The sequence below is a fragment of the Atheta coriaria genome, unplaced genomic scaffold (assembly GCF_025399875.1).
Source record: "Atheta coriaria isolate IRGN ID8LTWV9N9 unplaced genomic scaffold, Caltech_Dcor_3.1 hic_scaffold_7_pilon, whole genome shotgun sequence".
Taxonomy (NCBI): Eukaryota; Metazoa; Arthropoda; class Insecta; order Coleoptera; family Staphylinidae; genus Dalotia; species Dalotia coriaria.
In genome coordinates, this window is record NW_027045449.1 from 12140779 (window position 1) to 12168295 (window position 27517).

At 36.0% G+C, this 27517-nt stretch overlaps 2 protein-coding genes across 3 annotated transcripts in view; one reads left to right on the plus strand and one right to left on the minus strand.

Annotated features, from left to right (window-relative positions):
• Positions 1-27517, minus strand: part of LOC135796733 (26S proteasome non-ATPase regulatory subunit 1-like) — a 98487-nt gene that overhangs the window by 57494 nt on the left and 13476 nt on the right. The gene's annotated exons all lie outside the window — the stretch shown is intronic.
• Positions 460-25125, plus strand: 5-HT2B (5-hydroxytryptamine receptor 2B). The gene is made up of 5 exons (XM_065308864.1): positions 460-1022; positions 21489-21721; positions 21817-22027; positions 22157-22529; positions 23509-25125. Exons 1-5 carry the CDS (start codon positions 599-601, stop codon positions 24512-24514), a joined length of 2247 nt encoding a protein of 748 aa, XP_065164936.1. The 5' UTR covers positions 460-598; the 3' UTR covers positions 24515-25125.

A 27517-nucleotide genomic window follows, 5' to 3' on the forward strand; every position in this document is an offset into this window, starting at 1 on the left:
AAACTCGTCGACAATCTAATTGGCGTCTTTCGACCGCTTCGATTGCCTTCAATTCGAGCTAATTGACAATCGTCTATAATGTAATTACACGACGAGCCGAACCCTTCCCATTTCAACTTGTACTTAATTGTTCATCCTGTATTACATGACCAACTTTAAATCACGAAAAATTAACCTATAAAACCGTCAAAAGTTGTAAAATATTCACATCACAATCAAGACTCTTTTCAGGAGAAAGCAAAGTTTAAAAATAAATTTTCTCAAGACGCGAGTGCCTAAAAAGGAAGCGTATTCATTAGAAAAACAGCTCGCAATTAATTTACGAACGAAAAAATTGCATGTAATTAATGTGGGCTGCGTAGCGCGGCGCGTGCGTTGTGACGGCGGATCGGTGGTGGCGGTCGTGGAGGCGGCAACCAGTCGCTGCATTCACGCGTCGCTCGCGAGTCGGCGGCAAACTACCGAACCGACAATATCTAACGGATAACATGTAATGAAAAAACGCGCAATCGTCGCGAGTTAAAATTTCAAAAAATACAAAATAAAAAGTGAAATTAAATAATATCAAAAATGTGAGTGTAATTAATAACATCAAATCATGTCTGAATTAAATGAGGAGGTGTTAAATGCATCAGTAGTTGATAATCAGAAGGAACAATTTGAAAGTTTCGCGCATTTTGGTAAATTTGCAACTTTTGGTGGAGGCGCCTCAAACTTTTCGGACTTGACGCGCGTGACAATCTATAAAAATGTGTATCGGAACGAAAGTGCGTTTGCGTTCGCGCCGACGGTTGTGCACCTCGACGACAAGGAAAACCCCGAAGAGTTTAACAACTGGTGGGCCTTACTTGCGTTAGTGTTAGTCATCGGCACGGCAGCCGGAAATATCCTCGTCTGCTTGGCTATCACTTGGGAGCGACGCCTGCAGAACGTCACGAATTATTTTCTCATGTCATTGGCCATCACTGATCTAATGGTGGCAATTTTGGTGATGCCACTTGGGATATTAACGTTAGTACGAGGTGAGATTTTGTGCTATCAAAAGTCACTCTAGAGATAACCGGATTTCACACATCAACAAATTCTCTATGCTATGGTCAGGCTAATTAATTCGATAAAGTGCGTTATGAGCTTGATTTCATAGCCTAGCCGACCGCAGGGCGGGAAATTTATGCGTTGTGATATGTCACGAATCGTTGCCACGTGAATTCGCACATTTGAGAACGTTATCGGCCCGTTTCCGACTCATCCACTCGTTCAGAAACGTGAAAAGTCACGTAACACAAAAATGAAAATAAACATATATTAACGCGGTGTGCAAACAAATTGCACAACGGAAATATGTTTTTGTTACGCAACTTATTTATTTTATAATCCATAACTGCTACGCGAGCAGCGGAGAGAAAAAAAAGCGCTTAATAAGCAGAAAAGTGAAAGGAGAAATTCTATTTTGACCTAACCTGTCAGTGTTCGACGTGATTGATCTAAATTCGTCACAATATTGAGCTTTTATAAGTCTTGTCTGAGACTCAACTCTGAAAATAACGTATTTCCTAATTTATTTTCCCTCGAACCCTTAGGACCCCAAAATGCGGATTTTCCGTCCCACGCAAAATCGAAAATTATATTTATTTAGAAAATAATAACATATTCATGCTTATAAATTCGTTAAAACGTTCATTAGAGATGATAATTTATACAATTAATAAGTATTATTATAACAGGTGTATAAATTATATATAAAACAAAGTCGTGTTAGTTATAGCATGCATAACTCAAGAACGGTTGGACAGATTTTGAGAATCTATGATTAGTTAGATTCGTTTCCTCTTAAAATAGAAGAATAACTATTAAAATATTGAAAATTATGGCTTGAAAGATGTTAAAAAGAGAAACGAAAATTGGGTATAGTGATTCAATGGTAGTTATAGTTAAATAACTGTTTTCTAGATGGCGCTAAAGTCACTATTTGCATTTATAATTTTCTTTAAAATAAAATTGCGAATCTTATTGATTAAATCGACATATATTTAGTCTTGAATAAAAAAATAAAAATTAAAACATCTACAGATTTTCTGCGTCTGGCAAAAGTCGAAAATTATATTTATTTAGAAAATAATAACCAATTCATGCTTATAAATTAGTTAAAAACATTCATTTGAGATGTTAATTTATACAATTAATGAGTATTATTACAGGTGCATGAAAATACACGTTATTTTAATTAATTGCGTTAAATTTACATAAAATCAAAAACAATTGTATTTCAGGCACTAATGCCATCTAGCGGTGAGAAAATAAATCAAAAGTCATCTGGTTATGAATAGCCGCAATTAATTTCGGCAAAATTTTAATGAAGTTGTAACCTGAATGAAACAAAAAGCTATTAGTGTTCAATTATAGCATTCGGTGGACACAGGTGGTTGGGGCTGTACCATGGGTAGCAATATAGCCAGAATGCCGAAATTGGAAACCTGCTCGAAAATATCTGTTCGCACGTGACCGCCAGGAGCCCGCAGGGAGAAATTTGAAACGAGCGTACGCATCATTCCCCATCCAGCCGCCTCCGCCTGCTGGGGTGGAGGACAAAAACTAATTATACACTCGACGAGTCTAACAATGGCTCGTCGATTGCGAAAAATCGCCAATTCGGCAATTAAAACCACGCAGCACGCTCGTTACGCAAATACTACCTCACTGAATATAGATAGACATGTGTTGTCACTCGGGGAAATTTTAGAATCTATGAATTTTTATACGGAACAATGTTGTGTTAGTTAGAGCATTTATAACTCAAGAACGGCTGGACAGATTTTGTTTATCAATGATTTATTGGATTCGTCTTGGACCCGAATGGCAGAATATCTATTAAAATGTAAAAAATTATGTCATAAAGGGTGTTAAATATGGGTTTAAAGTTGGTATAGAGATTAAATCATAGATGTAGTTAAATAATTGTATCATAGATGGCGCTAAAGTGCATTATTAGAATTCCTTTAAAATAAAATTGCAAATAATTAATTTCTCAAGTAATAAATTTTTGTTAAATGTCCGATGGAAATAAAATAAGTTTTTGTCTTCCCGAAAGCAATATTCGACAATTTGATGCATTGGCGATATTTACCACCACCGATATTTACCACATCATGATCGTCCATCCGAATCGCCGCTTTGTCCCCTAAAATGTCTCCCGAAACGGTCATTTTTTATGTTCGGCGCATCCGTAGCGGAAAAATAACTACACGTTGCATTCATACGTTCGATAGTCGTCGAAAACTTTCGGCGAATGGCTGCCGAGGTGGATTTTACTACGCACGATCAAATTTTACGACGTTTCTGATTGAATTCCAAAACCATGCGGCCAAAAATGAAAGTCTTTAGACGTAATAAACTAATAAAGAATCGAGGGATATTGCCAAATCGTCATCTTCGATCGTTATCGTCATATTTACGACGAAATGCACCATTTTTCTTTTTAAATCCACCAAAGGAAAAAATCTTTTTTTTTTCCTAATATACAGTGAGTATATTATTTATGGTGCTTCATTCATGTGCTGACAGTCATTATATAATCAATATTTCATCAAACTAGTTTTGATATTAACATACATTCATTCATACATACGTGTTTAGTCGATCAGAACTTTTCCGACGACGAAAGCTGCATCAAACATATGTATTCGGTTCGAAAGAGTCGCATTTGAAATATTTATTGATCACCTCGCCGCATTGAACGTCATAAATTTTTAAGTTTACCAGCGTCATTCAGATTATATAGATATAAATCATTTCAAGTACGTTGCAGCGCCATCTGGTGTATAATAGTTAAAAATTTACGGCGTCTTTTCTTTAAAAAATATTTTTTTGTTTTTTTTTTGACTCTGTGTAGTAAAATTACCATCGCTTAACTTTCAATTTTTCTCCCGCTTTGTTTCACATTTCTTTGTTTGCGCCTTTCTCGCATTCAGCTCCGAAACAATTATAATGCATCGCCGTCGATTTTCGGTCCGCTTTACAGCGAAACGCTTACTTGAGCACGAAAACGCTCCATCGCGAATGTGCACTGCAGCGTCCTTCGGGGCTTCATTTATCTCCGTTTCGCAAAAGACTCAACCTTCAAACTATCACACGCGTGCGCTGGCGAATGTGTAGAGATGAGTGTGGAAAGTGAAGAGTATTCGAAATACGACAAATTGAACTACACCGCAATGTATATACGAGGATTTGTAGTAGCGGTTGAGGATAAAAAGTGCCAAAAATGCAAAAGTTATAAACTTGAGGCGCAAAAACTGAAGAAGCGGTACTCAAGTGTAAAGATTTGACGTATTCGAATTTGCAGCATTCGGACAGATGAGCTCTTGTATCGAGTTTTGAAGATTCTGCCTCGCCAAGAGTTGGAAATCAGAAAAGTTTTATTCTCTCGACACTCGACCGAAAAGTTGATTTGGTCACGGCTGCAACCCACTACACACATTTATATTTCAATATAGATTTACATACATTTACTGTGTGGAATATAGATGTCGCTACATATTTGATTTGACATCTGTCAAAATATTATTTTTTTATATTTTAAAAATTGAATTACTTGTACAGTGTGAATGTAAATATTTAGTACCTGTTGATTTTATTGGTGAACAAAAAAAATACATCAAAAGATTTCGCTCGCCGTGAAATTAACATAATTGCTCAAGTGCAAACAGCGTCTGCCTGCTGGCCTTTGGAAAAGTTTGCATCCTGCTGCCGAATATTTACATAAAATTTATATCGACGCTTAATATACGCGATCGGCGATCGTTTGCCGGAACTGTTTGGCGTCAGAGTCGGCGTCGAAATCAATAATAAACGCGCTGCGGGATAGCAAAACTTTTTCAAACGCTTTTCATTTTGCATTGCGCGCGCGCTTTCACACACCAAATGCACAATTCGCTCAACTCGTGGCAAACGTTTTTTCAATTTAGGTTCGCGTAACAAATTGCCGATTGGTTTTTAGTGCTATTCGTGATAATACTCGTAAATATGAATTGGTGAAAATTATTTTTCAACTAATATTTCAATATAAAAAAGCAATAAAATATTTTTTTTTATTTCCATCTATAAAGCGCTTGTTTTTTCACGGTTTTTAGATACAAAAAGTGGTACTTTATATACAGACGGCCAAGCCGTACATAATATTCATGATGTACTTGCATTATGCACGGGACGGAGCAAGCGCCTGCGCATTTGCCTACAGAGTAGCACAAGGCGGTATGAAATACCATGCGACGTCAGTCAAACACGTCAAAGGAGGCGCTGCTGCTGCTCGTATCGGAGGAGCACGATATGAACCGAAGCGTCACAAGGGCCGGCGCGCGGCATGGCACTTATAACCTTACAGTTTGTATAAGTGTGCAAGTAAATTTCGAGGATTTAAAATACAAAAGTTGAAATACAAAAACCGCAACATGGAACTAGAGTGGAAGTAGAAAAAGTAGCGTAAGCACCTCGTGGCTAAACGTTGTAATGCCCTCGTTTAGACACTTGTTACTTAATATAAAACTTGGAAATTTGCTCTGAATATCCTTTAATTTCTCTTTCTAATGATGCTTTATTGAATATTTTCTGACCGTAAAATTACGAGTTACGACGATGGAAAGTTGTACAACTTTTGGAAACCGCCGAAAAAACGGCATTCAAGCCAAAAAGTTGATAATCCGAGTTGAAACAAGCTTGTTAATGCAGTATGAGGTTAGAATTTGTGGGTTAATTACTCGCCGGCAAAGCCATCGCTGACTCAACTCGCAGCCCTCATCCCTTCGAACATGGATGAGCACTGACGAGCCAGGGATCAGCTCAATTAGACGTGTGCACACGCGAATTCACATCATGCGAGCTCAGACACAAGATGCGCGCCCGAGAAATGCGAATTACCCGAATTACAGCCAACTATGTACAATGCGCAACATTCGCAACATTTGCCGCATTTACGACAATTAACCGTGAAAGATTCGCGGCATTTACCGAATTAAATATACGGTAATGATGACTTTCAAACATAACAACATACAAGTATAACATATAAATGAATGGATGTTTATAAGAATTACTAAAACTCCAGAAGGACTCGGCCGGTTTGTGTTTAAATATTTGTTGCAGTTGAAAGAAAGTTCAAAAGGAGGATAAAATATAATATGAGGAAATGGCAAGGAAAATAATAAAAAAAATTATTTGTCAGTACAAATGAGTTCAGAAATCCATTTCCTTACACTTAAGCTACTTCATGTTGCAAAAGTATAACTTGAAGATTGAAAAATAACGAATTAAAGCTGACATATCTACACAATCGTATCAAAAATAACATTTCACATTTCAATCAAGTAAAACTGACGTTTTTGTTAAAATTAACGTGGATAAAGTCGCGGATTAAGTAAATTTTAGTTTCTGCTATTGCTAAAAGATAGCACGACTATACAATCTATACATTGTATTAATAAATGTGCTAATCATCACTATAGTATTAAAATGAATTGCAAAATCTGTTGGTAAGCGCATAACTCAACAACGCCAAGACCAATTTGGCCTATTCTTTTCTAAAATGTTTGTTTAAGTCCAAGGATGGGGTTTATAGCGAAAAATATGGGATAAAAGTTGGCATTGAGATTCAATCATAGTTATAGTTCATTAGTTGAATCCAATATGGCGCGCTAAAGTGCATTGATAACAATTCTTTATATAATTAATTGCTTTAAATTATAACAGCGAATCTTATTGATAGAAACTCAAAAACAAGAAAGTAAAATTTAATTATACTTTTTTTAAAACCAACGTGGACAAAATCGCTGGAACTAGCATCATATATATTAACTTGTATGATTTATAGACGACATTATTATAAAGTTATAATATATTATCCAAGTAATATTTTATTTGCTTTGTACCAAAATGCATAAAATTGAATAACATAATAAAATCATTAAGTATGCATTCACGGACGATTGAATAAAACGTCGAGCGTGTGATTCTTTTATTTGCACAATTTTTCCAGCTATATTACGGATTACGCACAGCAATACTAACAATAATACTAAAAAAGTTTCGTTATCGAGTTATCGCGTTATCGCGACACGCATCGCGCGTTAGGAAACAAAGGGCCGTGAGGAATGCGATTAAAGCGATAAGCGAGTGCCATGCACGCAATAAAAAGCAAGCAAGGTTTAAATAAAACATTTAAATACCATGTGAATTATAATTAGAAAACGTAAAAAATGCTTCAAAGCAATTTTCTGCATTTTATACAATTGCATATAAATATTCATGAATATTCTTTTTATTGCAAATTGCGTTTGTGATTTATTCATCAGTTTTTATGTTCAATTGTTGTCAGGAAGCATTATATTATGTATATATTATGCAGTTCATAATTTTAGTTATTTCATTTTTTTCGAAATTAGTTTTGGTTAAGTGTGTGTGCAAAAAAATACTTTAGCACAGCAGTACAGATGCGGCATGATAATATAGCCAAAAAGGGGTGCAAATGCGCTTAAAACACTCGAAACGTTCTTTGCTCTTTGCATTTGCTCTAATTCTGCCACCCTCTGGTCTATTTTTGGGGCACAGCGGCAGTGTAGCGTTAAAGCTTTATGAACTTTCACTTTACCTACATGCGCTTGACTTGTTTTAGCACGTTTCACGTTTTAGCATTTAACAAATTTCACGGGCCATTTTATTTCTTTAAAATTTGTTTGTTTTTCGTGTAGTAAAAAGAAATTATAGGGCAAAATAATAAAATAAAATATCGGTATATACCTACATCTATAATATAAAAAAGAATCGCAAAATTTGTTGGTAAGCGCATAACTCAACAACGCCAAGACCAATTTGGCCAATTCTTTTTTTTCAAGGTTTGTTTAAGTCCAAGGATGGTTTTTCTAGCGAAAAAAAATCGAATAATTGCCGGGAAAACCCTGAAAACAGCCCGTTTCTATAGTATAAAAGTTGACATTGAGATTAAATCATAGTTATAGTTAAATAATTGAATCCGAGATGGCGCGCTGAAGTGCATTATTAGCTATTCTTTATATGCATAATTTCTTTAAAATAAAATTGCAAATTTTATTGATAGAATTGACACATAGTATGTCTAGAACAAGAAAGTAAAAACAAATTACATTTTTATTAAACTTTACCGGGACGAAGTCGCGGGCGAAGGTTAGTATAAAATAAAATGTTAGTTAAATCATTTATAACTCAAGTACCTACGGCTGGACAGATTTTAATGATTTATGATTTGTTGGAATCGTCTCGGTCCAGAATAGCTGAGTAAGTAGTTAAATATTGAAAGTTATGACTTGAAGAGTATTAAATAAGGGATTAAAATTGGTATTGAGATTCTATCATAGTTGTAGCTAAATAATTCAATACCAGAGGGCGTTAAAGTGCATTTTTAGCAATTCTTATTTTCTTAAAATAGATTTGCCAATATTGTTGAAAATACAATTTTTTCAAATTCAAGATAAAAAAAATTAAAATCTCAAAAAATTATAAATTTTATTTTTATGTAACTTTTCAAAAGCAAATATCATCAACGAAATATTTTTCTAAAACGTTTATAAACTTGTTTACAAAAATAGCTTCCCCTCATGCTTCAACTAATTTTAAAAGATAATCTTGCATAACCTTCGACGAGTTAATTATTGCATTATTCACGCGCATTGTCCGAATGGAGCGTACAATAACCGGTCAATATTTAATTTAATTACTGCATTTACACTAGTCGCGCGACGCCTCCACACGATATGAAAAATTCACGCCGCCAGCGACATACAAAGCTAAAGCTCGTAAATGTCGACAAAAATAGCACTTAAAGCATAAAAGATACATGAACGCACGTAAAGTGCACGTTTAATGCGTTAGTGGTTTTTTCCGTTTCCTACACGTGCTCATATTGCGGCGGCCGCGTCGAAAACAATCAATTTTGATAATTACTCCCCAACGGCCGGCGAGTGCACCGAAGGCGATCGCTAAATAATTCACGCAACGTTCAAGCGCCGAATGCATCGATCTAAAACGCACCAATCCACCAACAACATTGATCTTGATCTTCACCGTTTGAATATTTTCAAAGCGTTTTCATTCAGATTTAATTCACTCACTTTTACGGCGTGGTATATTAAAAGAAAACTTTAATAATCTTAAAATAACACGAGCGATAAGTGGAAGTCGCTGTCGAGCTGCACGTGTTTTACTTTTTTTTTTCGCAAAACAACGCTGCGTTTCGATTTAAGTGGAAATTTGCGCTCGGGCAGGAAGTAAATTTATTTATGAGAAGTATAACTAGCGGAAGGACTACTAAAAATGAAAAGTAAGAAAAATGACTTGCGAGTTAAAAACAGTTGAACAACTAAATAAAGAAAAAATCCATTATGGCTACAACAAGAAAAGCTTTTAACTTTTGACTTTAATATTCAACTCGATTGGTCTTAAAAGCTAGTTTGAAATAATTTTGTTTCATAATAAATCTGGTTGAAATTAATTTTGATTTTCTAGCCAATATTCTGGCTGGTAAATTTCCTTTTCACTTCTTGTTATCCTTTGTACAGCGCGAGCGTTATAATAAAGTGGGGTAATACCAAACAATATTGATGGCCCGGCCAGGCGAGCGGTAAACCACACGAAACTGACGAAAACAAGCTAGTTTCGAGGGGTTAGACTGCTAGGAAGTCGAAAATGCGTGTGCCGTGTGCGTGAATGAAACCACTCGTCAATCCTCATACGCGTTTATTATTGAAACGAGTGATTGTGTGCGTGTGTTCGTGAGGAAGCAATAAACCAGTCGGAAAAGTGCCTATCGAGCGTAATCATCACCGGCGCCTCCACCAAAACACAATAACATTAATATTTAGTTAACAAAATCGGTTCGGGCTCGATGTGTCGTTATTTTTGGGCGTAGTATCATTATTTATTTATTTTGTGTACTGAAATATAAATTTTTCAATGTAAAAATGTATTTTTAAAGCTTTGTTTTTGTTTTTAAGCTTTTGTTCATTTAATGAACTCTTCTGCGAAAAAGTTTTATGTTCAAAAAATTCGAGCAAATTTCCGGAAATTGAAATAAATGAGTACAACTTGGTTTTGTGGCCGGAGTGGTGGGCATAAACCAAAAAGAAAACGGAGCAAAAAGAGAACGTGAAATCGATGATGCTAATGAGTTTATGACAATGCTGAATGAAAACTCAGACTGGAAAACATAAAACAAAATTTTTTTTTTTCAAATAAAAAAAGAGAGGTTAAAATAATTTGCACATTTTACTTTTGTAGCAAGCATAAAACAGAGAGTATTGTAATTAATTGTAGCCGTAGAACAGGTGCACTCGTCATGTCAGTCTAACTTTTATGCTCGTTAACTTGTGCAAATGTAAAATATGAAATGTGAGATGCGGAATGCAAAACATAAAAATGCAAAGCGCTGAAAGTGCAACACAAAAATAGAAATCCAAATGCGCAAAGGCCAAGTGCACATGGAGAGCGCAAACGAAATGCAGTCGTGTGTAATTTTTTTTGATAAACTAACAAACAATCAGAAAACATTCATTCGTAACTTTTAAATGTTTAAATGCGTTTTGAAGCTCATTGCAGTCATGGTTAAAAATATATTACATTTTTTTCTTCTCTTTCTTTTAGGAAGACCTTTATTTAATTGAAATATTTATTGTGTGATTGATGATAAAATAGACACGAGTATTACAAACACATTTATCATATTCGTTAATTTAATTTTGTAATTTAATTTATCTTGACAGAATAATAACAATTCAGTAAATATTTGCGGTCTGTTTTAATTATAACATCAAAACCCGCCAACTGAACTTTGCTTACTGGAAATTGTTGTGTTGCATTGTATATTAAATGCATATAATGAAATATTTTGTCGTGCAAAGGAAATAGTTAATTAATATTACTTTGTTTTTAAATATTTTGGTTTAAAAGTATCAATATATAAAGCAAATGTTGAGTTTTTTTGTTGTTTAGGTGGTTTAATTCAATAATTTCTGAATAAAAAGTTCAAATCTGTTAAAAAAAACGAAATATATACTTACTAATATATTAATTATTTATAATAAATTTATTAATTATTAATATTGTATTGTTATGTAGCGTTTTTTTTTAAATTTAAGTGTATTGTATCCTTGGAAAATCAATCTTACGCATTTATTGGGAATCCTCACTGATGTTATGAAAGAAAATGTGAATTTATTTGTTTATTTGTTTGTTTGTGACGCTTTCACGTAAATACCATTGAATCTATATTGATAAACTTTGGTATACAAATATTTTTGACCTAACAAAAGCAAATAGGCTACTTTGTGTTGCAAAAATATTACTTAAAGCGTAAAAATTAAGAGATGAAAGTTGATAAGTAGATTAAATCGTAATAATAGTTATGTATTTCGGACCAAGATGGCGTTAATGTACATTACTAGCATTACCTTTATATTCAAATTAAAATCGAACACCATACAAACAAATTCTGGACTTAAAAGGTCTAAGGAACAATAATTGTATATTAAGTAACAAGTGGCTAAACGAGGGCATTACAACGTTTAGTCACGAGATGCTTACGGTATTTTTTCTACTACCACTCTAGTTCCACGTTGCGGTTTTTGTATTTCAACTTTTGTATTTTAAATCATCGAAATTTGCTCGCACCTTTATACAAACTGTAAGGTTATAAGTGCCATGCCGCGCGCAGGCCCATGTGACGCTTCGGTTCATATCGTGCTCCTCCGATACGAGCAGCAGCAGCGCCTGCTTTGACGTGTTCGACGGACGTCGCATGGCATTTCATACCGCCTTGTGCTGCTCCGTAGGCAAATGCGCAGGCGCTTGCTCCGTCCCGTGCATAATGCAAGTGCATAATGAATATTATGTACGGCTTGGCCGTCCGTATATAAAGTATCACTCTTTGTGTCTAAAAACCGTGGAAAAACTGGCGCTTCATAGGTGGAAATAAAAAAAAAACTTCACGCATTGGTACGTACGAGTATATAGAATTATACCTAATTATTTCGACTGCCTTGGCATAAATTATGTTTTTCCAATTGTAGTTAAATAAGGGCACCAACCGGAAGTCAAAGTTGAAGTGTCATTAGCATACTAATAATGGCCGCTAGTAAAACCCTTCTCGCATCGATTCCGTAGCAAATGCGACATTTGTCCTGCCACCCTCACAAATTGGACTTGGCCCCTTTTGCACTCGGGTCAAACCGTTACAACTCAAACGGAAATTACTGCTCATTTGCTCAATTCTAACTAACCAACTCATTTCTGATACTTTTTATACCCACTCTCTAAAAATAGTCACATTATACACGTTCGTGTATAATATAGATGATTGCTATATTACTGTATCGACAAACAAATCATAAACATGAGCCAACAGGTGCTCGCATATAATAAATTCACATTGGACAAATCGCATACGTGTTTATTTCGTCACGCATCGATTACGGCCGCCCCCAGTTATGAAATGTTGATTCGACACGAATTGTGAGACGGCAATATATTTACAAGCACCAGCAATAACAAGCAGATCGATTCAGCGATTTTGCCAGTTGCTCCTAAGGACACCCATATAAATATTTACCAAACTTGTTTAGATGTGAGAGGGTAGATTGTATAAACATATCTTATACAAATAAATAGAAAAAAATAACACTGAAAAGAGCAAATTAGTTTAAAGCCTGTTTGAGTTTGGTGTTTTTGGTGTTTCCAGTTGAAATTGTTGGAATTGTTGAAGATGAATCGGCACGAAGGGACTTTGTACCATTAGTCGCCTTGTACCGGTGAGCTGAAATGAATAAATCAAAGTCGCGTTATGCGTTAATTAAAATGTAAGAGCTGCGCGAGCCGCGGCAACCGCTTTTGCTTACAAAACACACCGCGCGGTCGCCGCCGCCGCCAAAAGCCCGCCGCGCGAAACCAAATTGAAACGAACGACCCAGTCTCGGTTCCTTTCGTTCCTTTTTGGCCTTTTCGGGGTTTGGGGATGAGAGGGGAATACGTATGCCTACAAAACCACGAAACCAAAACCTGACATTTCAATAAACTAACCTACAAAGTCACTAAAAATAGAAATGACTAAAATTAAATTTAAAACTAACATTATCATTATAATGATTAATACACTCATAAATCACAAGTGAATAATAAACTTTTTCATGTTTTAAAAAAATATTTTTTTTTTGCAAAAAAAATTGTTTTGAATGAAGAAGTGCAAAAAACATAATTATAATCAAAAATGTGTTCATCCCTTAATAAAAAATTAAACACCCTTAAAATGTTTGTTGCTCATTTTAGTCCAATTTATTTTTTAGTATGTTTGCTCTTGAAATTTTCCCCCTAGAGCTTAAAGCCTAACACACAGCAAGACGAGAAAAAAGAAAAACACACAACAAACATAAAATCCCACCCTTAATTTTTGAGAGCGTGTGTGGTGCTTCAGACTGAGCCCCAATCTGTTTACAACTTTATACACTTACACTTTGCGTAAAGTGTGCCGAATATTTCCAACTAGGCGAGACGTGCACATTTTCTTTGACGCATATTTCACCCTTGGGTGAAACTTAAAGCATGAAAGCTAGAATGAATAATTTATAGTGCGAGCGCCCACGTCGTTTTTAATTAGCTCAAAGGTAAAACTTGTGCATAAATTAGTTGGGAAATTATAATTGCACATTAAGAATTATTTAAAATTCTTTTCACATACTGCAATAATATTAAAGTTAGCAAAAAGAAAAAAAAATACTCTTTTTCTACTTACACCTCTAAATCACCAGTTTTTCCACGCTTTTTAGACACAAAAAGTGGTATTTTATATACGGACGGCCAAGCCGTACATAGTATTCATTATGTACTTGCATTATGCACGGGACGGAGCAAGCGCCTGCGCATTTGCCTACGGAGCAGCACAAGGCGGTATGAAATGCCATGCGACGTTAGTCAAACACGTCAAAGCAGGCGCTGCTGCTGCTCGTATCGGAGGGGCACGATATGATCCGAAGCGTCACATGAGCCGGCGCGTGGCCTGTCATTTATAACCTTACAGTTTGTATAAGTGTGCGAGCAAATTTCGATTATTTAAAATACAAAAGTTGAAATACAAAAACCGCAACGTGGAACTAGAGTGGAAGTAGAAAAAATGGCGTAAGCACCTCGTGGCTAAACGTTGTTAAAGCCCTCGTTTAGCCACTTGTTACTTAATATACCTACTACTCGTATTTCACATTTGTAGCGCTGGAAATATCGATAGCTTCAGTTAGATGTCTTCGACATTCATCGCAATTCATGCGCCTCAATTTCGCAAAACGACAAAGAACTCCACGTCAAATCGATCGCTTTTCAAGAAAATTACACCAAAATCACGTCTAGTAAACAACACCCACACACAGCGATACATCACTGTGCAGTGTAGACTAAATTAATCACGCAAACAAAATCACTTCGAATTGATGACTAAAAATTCAAAGCGAAATTTATGCACGGATGTTTCATATTTTCAGCGAATTGTGATATGCACCGCACACAAAACTCTCACTCATGACGTGTGTTTTCGTGGAGATAGGAAAGGTGGGCGCGTGGTATACGGTGTATACCGCAGCCGAGCACAAAAATAGAAACACATTTTCTTAATGGTTCCCTTGCGGTCGCGTTTACATTAGTGCTCGGCGAGCGCATTATTGTTTGATTTCGAAATGCGAAAAAAGCGGCAGGAATATCACCGAAGGTTCGCGGAGCAGCTGCTTGAAACTATACAAATTTTACAATTCAAAGAAAAATATTCATGCATGTACGGAAAACTTACTTTTTGAGTTTATTTTTGTTTTGAGATGCATGTAAAATATTTGTTCATTTATTACAATATATCTGAGTAAATCTGGTACATTTTCAACAAAAATTGAATTGAATTTTATTTTGAAGCAAAATATTATAGTCAAAATTCAAAATAATTTTCGTTGTGACAATTGATATTGATATTTATATCTTTCACGCTATGGAAATTTAATACGTTAATGCGAATTGAAATGAATAACATTGTTTTATTGCCCAATTTAAAAAAAAAAGTTCGATGTTTAAATAGTTACTGTGCTATTCTGAGCAAAATCAAATCTAACAAATCAAACATGATAAAAATTGATTCAGTTCTTCTTTCTTTCGCCACTATAAATAGCCTGACACGTCAATTATAGAAGTTTTTTACCTATATCTATAGAATAAATAAAATACTCGCAAAGTCAAAATAGAAATACAAAATTTGTCCCATTTTTAGTCAAGTTTTGTTCATTTAAAAACTGAAAGCATTGAAAATCATTAAATATTAAAAACATATTGAAATGATTTATTCATCAGGTATTACGAGTATTAACACAAAAATATGAAAAAAATCAGAGCTGCAAAAGTCGAATCTCGGGTTTTAGATTAAAATCTATAATATAAAAATGAATTGTAAAATCTGTTGGTAAGCGCATAACTCAACAACGACTAGACCAAATTGGCAAATTCTTTTTTTTTTAATGTTTGTTAAAGTCCAAGGATGGTTTTTACGGCGAGAAAAAATCGAATAATTGCAGGGAAAACCCTAAAGACAGCCCTTTTCTATAGGATAAAAGTTGGCATTGAGATTCAATCATAGTTTTAGTTAAATAGTTGAATCCGAGATGGTGTGCTGAAGTGCATTATTAACAATTCTTCATATAATTAATTTGTTTAAAATAAAATTGCGAATCTTATTGATAGAATTGACACATACTCTGTCTAGAACAAGAGAATAAAAACGAATAACATTTTTATTAAACACTACCGGGACGAAATCGCAGGCAAAAGCTAGTGATTATATAATTATCATTCCCATCACTAATAGATGGTGCTATTGCAATAGTCGGACATTTACGGTTAGTTACAAATTGTTCCATGTTACGTGTAATAATGTCCATAACTCAGTTTTATTTAATACAACTTGTAAATAATGATACATAATAATTCTACGCTCGTATTGAAATAAATAATAAAAGAAAGCATAGAAAAATACACGAAATGAAGATGAAAACTTGTTGAACTCTGTGTAAAAAATGAAATAAAGTCTGTTTTCTGAAGGATTATTAGTTCTTCCACTCTGAGTTCTCGCATCCGGATGTTGCGCAATGATAAAAATTACAGTTTCAAGTTACATCTCCGCCAACTTTACGCTTCCTTCGCATGTAAATAAATATTTACGAAATCCCCGTAATAAATTAAATTTTTAGCTTATTGCGTCCAACTTTTATTAGATACTATACATTATTACACAATAGGTGTGTTTTTATTTACAGCTTATTATTAATTAAATAGAAAGCTGCTTGAAATAATAACGCAACAAAAAAAGTTTATTACAAATCCATATCTATATGTGTAATATACTATTCTTCAGCGTTATGTTTTTCTTCGTTTTATGTTAGTTGTGTAGTTGTTGACAAACTTGCGAATCGAGGATGAGCACGGAAAAGTGCCAACAAAATAGACAATCCAATATGCTTCATTTCATTTCTTGCCACTCGGCGCGTCGAGTCGAGTGCCACTTTTCGAAATTACTAACGCAATAACTCGCAACAGCATTGAACAACATTGAACAAGATTTTTCTATACACACAAGAGCAAAAAGGGGAGAAAAACTTACGTTCATTGATTTCTATCTGCAGATGTCGAGATTTTGTTTGAACTGCTCACACACTGATGGCCTTTCTATAGACTCGTTCAAGTGATGATTATATAACATTTTGGCGCAAATGAATTTGTCAACAGCAAAGTTTCAAGTTAAGTTCGCTCGAAACGCAGAAATCGCTGCGGGAGTTTCGGAAATTCGGAAATCAAACACAAAGACTCGTTCCAAAACCAAAGCAGTTACTTGTGGGAATTTGCCATCCACATTGATTCAATCAGTATTAATTTAGAAATTCATTTAAGGGGATTAACTCAATTTTTTAACTTTTGTTGCTTAAAAAAAGAAGTCTTATTAATTGACTAGCTTTTGTTCGCAATTCAGTTCCGGTTGTGTTTAATAAAAATGTAATTCGTTTTTACTCTCTTGTTCTAGACATAGTATGTGTCAATTCTATCAATAAGATTCGCAATTTTAATTTAAAGAAATTAATTATTTACAGAATTGCTAATAATGCACTTCAGCTTGCCATCTCGGATTCAACTATTTAACTATAACTATGATTGAATCTCAATGCCAACTTTTATCTTATAGAAAGGACTGTCTTTAGGGTTTTCTCGGCAATTTTTCAAATTTTTCTCGCCGTAAAAACCATCCATGGACTCTAACAAACATTTAAAAAAAGAATTGGCTAAATTGGTCTAGGCGTTGTTGAGTTATGCCCGTACCGACGGATTTTGCGATTAATTTTTATATTATAGATTTTACCCCCTTTGAGATATATTTTTGCAATAAAAAGTAGTCTATTTTATTCTCCTTGGTCTAAAATATCTCTATATCAAATTTTATTAAAATTGGTTCAACAGTTTTTGCGTGAAAACGTTACAAACAAACAAACTCATATTGGCATTTATAATGTAAGTTTTGATAACAAATTTTCATATAATTGGAAAAAACCTCAGGGACTTTTCTAAAAATTTTATAAATTGTAACCCCTTAAGAAATAACACCTTTGACTTAAAGCCGGGCGTAAATTCCAATAAGATGCTTTCCTCGAATAAAGCCCGAAGTTCAATCAGAGCGCCAAACCAAACTTAGTAGAAACGTGCTTCAAAGGAATCGAAGCAGCAAAAAGTCCAGAAACAGAAACCACGCTGAAAAAACAGAAAAAGTCTTTCCACTTTCGAGACATTTTCAAGACGTTTGAAGCTTTCGATTTCTATGCGCCGCTTTCATCTAATGCGCTTTAAAGTAGATTAAACTTTAATGAATGTCCATCGCTAGATTTTTCAACTCTTATCATGATTACCTGCAACATTACCGAAATTAAAATACCGCAAGGTCCAAGAATCCACGGCGAGTGTATCTAAGTGTAGTGTTGCACGCGTACACATAATGGCGACGAGAGCATTTCCGATATTCGGTTTACACGGTTAGAGGAACGCCGTGTTCGCGGTTTTCCTGCGAGGGTTGAATCGTGTGGGCGCATGCACGCTGCAAATTCCTCAAACGTTTAAATTAATTATTGATTATAGTCGAGCGCAGCCTAAATCCCCACTTTCACAACCCAAGCGCAACTTAACATGGAGAATTTATAATTTACTAAGATACACATTATGCAAAAATGTTTTGTTTGTTTTTCGTGTGTTCAGCACAACACATCATCAATTATATTTCCAAAGGCATATGATTACCACAATTCGTGGAATATTTTATAAAGATAACCATATGCGAGTGTGTTACACATCGATTTTCTTTTTTCGTTTGCATCTTTTTGCTCGTTTCGCGAGTTGTGCTCTAGTTTTGCGCTGGCAACACAAACACCTACACATATCAAAGATAATTACGTGTGCACAATCATAGGGATATTTTTATTTATATTTCGACATTCAAACAGGCAAATCAAACAAGACGGGCGCCAGCACACAAACATTGTTTGTGCATCATTCAATCATTCAACGAAATTCTGCTGAATTCAGAAAAGTTTTTTTTTCCTTGTTTGTTCGTTTGTAGAACGTGAGATAACGATCTATGACATAACAAGGAAAACGTCAAAAAGCACAACAGAAAATATGCTTTATTTAAAAACTAGAAAACTGTCCAGGTTTTGAGCAGGAATAATTGACTGAGGAAGAAAATTTTAATGACATTTGTCACCGAAATTATTGCATATATAAATTATTCTTAAAAGGATGTAAATTTTATGGACTTCGGAGCCATCTCTGTTTGAATTATTTAACTAAAACTATAATTAAATCTCCATTTAATATTCATCTCATATATTATGCCATTAGAGTTATATTTTCATTATCAAATTTAACTAAATCACTCGCTAGTTGAATCTAAAGATTACCTGAAAATTTCATCTAAATTGTTTCATTACTTTTAAAGATAATAAATTACAAACATACATTTTTATAATATACCTTCATATAAACTTTATTCGACTTTCTTTCATTTTCATAGCTTTTAAACTTAAACACAAAATGAAAACTAACTTTAATGCACGTGTTAATACTTAATAGACAATTTTGTGCCCGGCGCCTCCACCTGGCTTCAATTAAAAACTTTTCCTACAGTTAAAATTATGATTTATGTCAAGAATTTCATAAAAACCTAAAAAATGTAATGTGTAATTTTTTTGTTGTTTTCCTAAGAGTAATAAAACTTGTCTTCGAAGAATTTCCCCAAGTAAACATTCGCTTTCGATGAAGGCAAGGACACAACAACAACATTTCATCCGTAATCTATTTCTGCTTCTACTCGAGCGGAATGGCGACACGTGCGCCCACCAAAAAACGAACAACAGCAATGCCAGAGACAACAAAAACAGAGCGTATAATTAATCTCGGTTGACATTAAAGCACTCAGATGCTGGTCATGGACTTTGTTTCCTTGAAAAATGTGAGACATAATGCGTAAAGCTCGGGGGATTAGACGCCGACGTGAGTGGGTGCAGTTTGCTTGCATTTCAAACGCAGAAATAACACACAAGGTCAACAAATGTCGATTTAATTTATTTTGTTTAATTTTTATGAAAAATAAAATATGATATAAATTTTGATTGTAAATTGCAAATTAAAAGTTTTGACTTGTTTGCTTACTCTCTTGACTTTAGCAAACTTTTTTTGTGCTGTGTTATTTCGTCGAGTAATCAATGAGCGATTTCTGAAATCGCATTACTGCCCGTCGGTCGTCTATACGCGAACGAAGGTACTACAGACAGTTGTGCTTCGACTCGCATCCAATTTGCAAATAAATTGGCTCTTAATTAGCGCCGTGACGGGGCTCGCCCAGTTTCAACCTTCAGCACTTTCAAAACCAAATGATAATAAGCCGAATACGACAACATCAATCAAATATAATCACAGAACTTCGTTAAATATCATTAAATATCATATAAATTGATTTTTTAGTTTTTGTGCTCCGCCTACTTACCACACACACATTGGTTGAGTACTAAAGCTTTGAAGACACGCTTGCGCAGAGGGTTGTATTCATTTGATAACCTTTGACATTCCTGAGCGTCAAGTATGCTCAAACTAAAATGATATTTTCAAAGTGCGTCATCTCTCGGCTGGCTCTTGTTGCAAATTGCAAAATCGGTATGCACAATTCAACAACGGAATTCCGAATGGAGAATTCCAAACAACGCAAGATGTAACTCGCATTTACATTTGCGAGCATTTTCGTTCAGCTCAGCAGCAACAGTTTGTTCAAGCGCAACGCAAACAACACACCGAGCGCACAAAACGTTGCATTTTCCGCACAAACAGTACTAAAGGCCAGAGGCATGCTTTCCACGCTTAAATAATATTACGACAAGACAATTCCGGGCATACAAACTGTCAAAATGTTAAAAATAAAATTTTCCGGGGCAGCAAGGACAGGTGATTGAAATTGAATAATCCAATCCAAAAGGTGGGTTAGATGAGAGTGTACTGTACACTAGGTCCAATTATACGATTCGCCACGCGCTGCCAATCCATGTAATCCACATCCTCCAAAGAGCATCGTACCTCGCACTTGCACATCTACAAAATTTGAATAGTAACGAAGCGCAACCGCAACCCGAAAGCCATCCCGGTTTGCACTCCCAACTATTCCAACCATTCGGACTGATATGCGGCATTGTGGAATAACGGGGCAGAAACCGATAGTTTTGAAATGGCACACAGGAGATGTCAGAAATGATTTGTACTACCAACAGTGCAAAATGTCCAAAACACACATCAACCAAACATTCGTTAAAATTAAAAAATAATAATAATAAAGTTTTGGTTAACATAAAATAAAATATTGGGTCATACTGTAGAATGAAAATGTTGGTAAAGCAATTAGTATGGAATTTCCTAAATATCTAATGTTCTAATGTTGTAGTGTTCAGACTGGTGGAGAACATCGTGCTCGTTAGAGAGCACTTTAGTAAACTCCCAACATTCAGAATCTAGCTAGGTCTCGGAATGCCATAAAGACAAAGACATGGCACGCGTGCAAGATCTCGAGCTCATTTCCAGTCGACGCCAATTATTTCCAAAGCGTGCTAAATTATAATCCGATTTTCTTGCGTCGTCCCAAAATCGAGACATCAGACATTAAAATATAAAATCCCAGCGTGTCCAAAACTGGATGTCAAGTGGAAAATTGTTTAAGCACCAAAATAAAAACATGACATTAGCAATTCCGAGACGTCTCTCAAATGTGCTCACGCATAACTGAATTTATTTTATTATGCAAGACAATACCCTTCGCATTTTGTATGCAAAACTTGTATTTGAAGAAGAAACGAAGTTAAATCGAAATGAATTTTCTCTTCCAGGACATTTTCCGCTGCCATCTGTTTATTGCCTGGCGTGGATCTGCTTGGACGTGCTCTTTTGTACAGCGTCGATAATGCACCTCTGTACAATCAGTGTGGATCGTTATCTTTCATTGCGATATCCAATGAAGTTCGGTCGCAACAAATCGCGGAGGCGTGTCACGCTCAAGATCGTCTTCGTCTGGTTGCTCAGTATTGCCATGAGCCTTCCATTGAGCCTAATGTATTCCAAAGTAAGCACCTTGATGGGAAGTGATCAATATTTAATTATAACATTGATTTAATGTTTGACGAGTTGATTGGACTGGTTGATTCGATTTGTTTGCAGAATCACGACTCGGTGCTGATCGACGGCGAGTGTCAGATCCCCGACCCACTCTACAAGTTCATCGGATCTATCATTTGCTTCTACATTCCACTGATCGTCATGCTGCTGACCTACGCGTTGACCGTGCGTTTGTTGGCCGAACAACGTCAGAATCTAGGCACGCCGGATTGGTCCAGTGGCTGGATGGGTGGCCCAACTACGACAGCCTTGGGTAAGTCGAAAATTAATGACCAGAAAGAGCCGGAAACAAATTATATAGAGGAAATTGTAATTTTGTGCATCTAATAACCTACGTGACTGAAAATTACATTTCTAAATTGCTTCGATTTTTTGTTTACAGATCGTAGATGTACATGGCGTAAATTATTGAGAGTAACGCGCGCCCCAAGGGGTCCAACAACACCCCAGCATCACCATCACAGCGGGGGTGGTGGTGGCGGCGGCGGAAGCGGTGGTGTTGGTGGATGTTCGGCTGCTTCCACTGATACGGAGCTGACCACCATCGACACGCACGAACTGTGGATACAAGAAACCGACTCGCCGTGCACCATGTCCGCTTTGGGGCAATTCGGCGCTGAAATGCTCAAACTCTCGCGCGGACTTGAAGCAGCCACCACTCAAACACGACCCTTAGCCACCGCTACCCCGACGAGATGTGCGCGTTCGCCGCGTGGGAGAAAAACCGACTGCGAAAATGCCACCAACAGCAACAAGTAAGTGCGGTAAAAAAACACATAACCTCAAATATAAATTGAATAAAAATGACCTAATTTTTAATTTAAGAAAATGTGTTCAAATTACATCTGCAAACGTTGAGTTTTTTGTGTGTTGCCTTTGGACGCTTGTTAAACGCAGCGCAATTAAAAATTTATTAAAATCTCCCAGTAAGCCCCGGGGTTGTAAAGTGGTGTGCGAGCAGGCACTATACAAGCTACAAGTGCAGAGCTCAACTCATTAGGAAGCACGGCTTGCTAAACTTGATAACCGAAGAGATTATTATTAAGAAAGTAATTTCTTCACTTGGCTTTCTCAAGATTCTCATCATTTTCCGAATTATCTTCGCAATCTTCTTTTTCGGATGGTAATGCGATAGACGCACCGAAGTGAATTTAGTGTTTCACATTGAAAAATCGATTTAAGCCGTGCGGGGAATTTGAAAACATTGTCACCAAATGTTTGTCGGTCTTGTAGTTGAAAAAGTCCATTAAAGTTCGGCGTGTTCGATAGTTTTGCAACACGTGTACAAGTTTTCGAACGCATCCCACAACACCTAAAAGACTTAAAGTCCCTTCAGGAATTTTCAACACTTAACGACTTTCGACCAAATTTGCATTCAATGACGAGCGGAAACACAATTTGCGGGCGGAAATAAACGCAAAACACAAAGTTTGTTGTTTACAATTTTGAAATATTTATGGAAAACATTGTAACGCTAACAGCGTTTTTTTCATTAACGTAGAATGAAATGACGCGTGTTTTATTAGATTTTTCCGCCTTCATTTTAACAAGGATCAAGTTTACAACACGCAACGACAGAGGAGAAAAAAATACAGAAGCTCCGATGTGTGTGGGTCGAATGCCAATATAAAGTTTTCTAATTAAAAATCGTGCGCGAGGTCAAAAAAAAGCCCGATCGATATATTTACATACATTTGCATTCGCGCGGTTCATTTCATGTTCTTGTCTGTTTAGATCATCGACGGAAAAAGAAAACCATGACTTGCTTCTAGTACCGGATACTGTTTCGCCGTGGAATAAACGTAGGCGAGCATCAACTTTCCACGAGGGTGATACACGCAACTGTCAGGATGAATCACCAACGTCCCGGTGGAAATGCCGACGTGGTTCCAGCTTTCATGGATCTACAGAGGACTCCGAATCGTCATTACCATTACCTCCGCCTTGCACTTGTCCGTATTTCGGGTTTAAGAGAAGTGACAAATCCCCAACTCCAAAACCCACCGAGGTCAAGATTATCTCGAGTGAAAATAATAGTCAAATAAATACATCAGAGGATGATGCTGATGAAGATGAACGGGTCCTAATGACTTCGCCACGTCGTTGTCACACCGGAACCACTTCCCCGACTAATATCGTAGTCACCTGGGAGAGTACCCGCAGACGGGGATCTAGTTTCGGTAGTACAAGGACCTCTGCAATAGCAAACTGCAGTTCTACTAGTAATTCTACAAATAGTCCAAGGACACCACTACTCCTGCGTAGATCCGCGACTCTGAGACAGAATGGTCATGGTGGGATGAATGCCAGGGATAAGAATCCATCATCTCCTTGTTTGATTCAACGATACAGCGGGTATACCAATCATAGCAGTCATACCAGAGCAGCAACCATTCGGAGTCACCATAGTAGGAACTCCAGTGTAATATCAAGGAACTCCTCAAGACATGGACGTATCATCAGATTGGAACAAAAGGCCACCAAGGTCCTAGGAGTTGTCTTCTTCACCTTTGTAATTCTATGGGCACCATTTTTCGTACTCAACCTACTACCAGTGGTATGTGGGGAATGTGAGAGACACATCGACAACTGGGTGTTCCAATTCGTCACCTGGTTGGGTTATGCTAGTTCACTAGTAAATCCAATATTCTACACGATATTCAACAAGGTGTTCCGGCAGGCCTTCAAAAAGGTCCTCCTCTGCAGGTATCGCAATCCAAAATGGCGCCCGCATAGATGACCCGTAAGCACCAACAAGAAGCGCGTCAACGCCAACAAAACACAAACCTTTGACGTATAGCTGTAGACGAGTGCGATGGCAAAGTCGCACTCGGCGCATTTCAATAACATACAGGGTGTATCGTAAACTCGTTTGGAAATAATCTATTCATAGCAGTAATATTTAGATAGATACAGAATAAAATAGCAACCTAACAAACATATCTTCTATTAATTTTTGCTCAAAATCGGCAAAATCGCTAAGTGTACATACAGGGTGTTCCAATAACGGTGCCATATCGCATGATGCATATTATCGCACACTTTAAACCGTAAGTAAAGTAATAACTTAAACGAAAAGAGATAGATTTTTGTATTTTTTTAAACGCTGTGATTCGAATCTATATCTTCTATGTGTGATCTCTCGATGGACTCCTATAAATGTATAAATACATATTTATCTTGTACTATCGTAAATATTTCGACTGCATTTCACCTAATCATTTATTTTATAGAAGAGATTTACTTGTGATAACTAGCTCATAGTATAAATAAATTTAAAATAAATCTAATAAAGTGTTAGAAATCCGGATTTATCGTTTTAAATAACAATTTAAATTTATAAATAAAAATGGGGAAAAAGAAATGCTTCAATATGTATAATAATAACAATTAATGAAGTTGTTTATATGTACAATACCGATGTATTAAATAAATGAAATTAATTTCAACCTGGTTTGTGTTTCTGCTCGATGGTAATGAAGATGATACGTGTCGTAGTTGTGAGTTGGCGAGGAGGAAGAAAAATGGCCGCGGCCGGATGACGATGACGTCTTAACAAAACGCGCGTGGCGCTGCGGGCGTCACGTTGCCATCATAAATCAGGTTGTTCGTCCTTTTACATTTCGCAAAGCGGCTTCAACGTCGATTTGCATACCGAGCTCGAAAATGAGAAATTTGATAGCGGCTGAATTTCGGCAAACGGCAAACACAGAATGACAAGCTTTGCGCAAAACCTGCTGGATAAGTACAAGAGTGGATAACAGTAAACTATATTTTGAATTTTCGTTATAAATCTAGGACTCTGGGTCATTTGTATGAAATGCATTTTCAAGAAATTATTTTAACCTGGTTTAATTTTTTTCCATCACGCTCTCAAATCCGCCCACGACCCGTCAGTCGTCAACTAAGCCGATTATATTTTATACACACACTCACGCGTCGGATTTAAAATTCACAATATATCCAGAACCGTCTCGATGCTTTCGCTAGGCCGTCTAAGTGTACTCGTAGTGTTTTGTTTGTTAGGTTATGTTGGTGTGCGGTAGTTTTACCGCCTTGCTGCTGCTCCGCGTCGTTTGTTCAGTCGCAATTCTGAAATATCACGTGCGCGCCGTCCGTGGCTTGTCGAGCGACGCATAAAGTTCACACATTACTTTTTTATATAGCGAGTGAGGGAAAGCAAAAGAAAAATCCTTGCAATACCAACAATACCAACGTGTTCGCGGTCGAAAGAATTGGAACGGAAAACAAGCAGGAAAAGGCTTACAAAGCATAAAAAATAAAAACAAAAATAAACGCCACGGAATTAATTTCATTAAAATGATCTCGACGTTTTTAGCACGTTTAAATTTAGTGTTTTATGCAAGAATAGACAATCGTATGTGTGGTAGGTGGGTACTATACTAATCAAAATTGAAATCACTGTCGAGGCTGCGTGGTCGACATCAAAGGCGTTGGCATCAAACGGTAATGCTGAGCGTTGTCATAACGCGAAAATATGAATAACGCGTTCATAAACCTCCTGTGGATTATACTATGCGTGTATGATTGGTGGGAGTATGGTAAGTACTTACTGGAATATGCACTACACTACTGCATGTTAAAGTTGGAATCAACGAGGGACGCCTGATGCGCTGCAACTCCAAATTAGGTTTCCGGTGATTGGTTGATTGGTAAAGTTGGAATTTGATTTATAATAAGCATGAATTAACAGAGAAAAAATACGGTATCATTTTTTGTATAATTTTTTTGATGTTTTGGAATTTTAGCGACAATTGAAGACACATTTTATAAAATCTATATAAAAACAAATTCGTGTTAGTTACAGCATTTATAACTTAAGATCAGCTGGACAAATTTTGATAATTTAAAGTTTTGTAAATTTGTCTCAATCCCAAATAGCAGAATAACTATTACAATATTAAAAAATATGCTATACAAGGTGTTAAATAAAGGAGGAATATTTATGTTTCTTATTTCTTTAAAATAAAATTGCGAATCTTATTGCTAGAATCGACACATGTTAGGTCTGGAACATGTAAATAAGAGTCGCAAGTAAGAACTAGTTTTAATATATCTATAATACAAAAATTAATCTCAAAATCTGTTGGTAAGCGCATAACTTAACAAAGCCTAGAACAATTTAGCCAATTCTTTTCTTAAAATATTCGTTAAAGTCAAGGATGGTTTTTACGGCAAGAAAAATTCGAATAATTGCCGGGAAAACCCAAAGACAGCCCTTTTCTATAAGATAAAAGTTAGCATTGAGATTCAACCATAGTTATAGTTTAATAGTTGAATCCGAGATGGCGTGCTGAAGTTCATTATTGGCAATTCTTTATATAATTAATATCTTAAAAATAAACTTGCAAATTTTATTGATGGAATCGACACATGTTAGACAAAAGTTAGTTCCACAATATTTGTTAAAAATATTCTAATTGGCGCATTTGATTTGATTATACCTAAATTTTTAAGAATTTTGCAGCGGTTTCAAATATTTAAATAATTTGAATTCTAAATTCGGCAAATTGTGACTAAAATTTTAAAATGTGTAAAACTAAGAATAAAAATAAATTACCTTAGTAAACTGGCACGCGGAGCGATGCCACGATGGCACGAAGGCAATTTCAATGAGAAAACGTTTCCACCCCATTCCACCCTCGGCACTCTGATGGTGTCTGGTCAATGAAAGAGCCTTTGCGCGGCGCTCTTTTGAAAATAATATCGGAAGCGATTAATG

Excerpts from the sequence above, each read along its gene's own strand:
- 5-HT2B (XM_065308864.1), top strand. The coding sequence starts at position 599 with ATGTCTGAATTAAATGAGGAGGTGTTAAATGCATCAGTAGTTGATAAT. Across the intron at positions 22,028-22,156 it reads CCCAACTACGACAGCCTTGG|ATCGTAGATGTACATGGCGT; the intron begins GTAAGTCGAAAA and ends TTTTGTTTACAG. Across the intron at positions 22,530-23,508 it reads AATGCCACCAACAGCAACAA|ATCATCGACGGAAAAAGAAA; the intron begins GTAAGTGCGGTA and ends TTGTCTGTTTAG.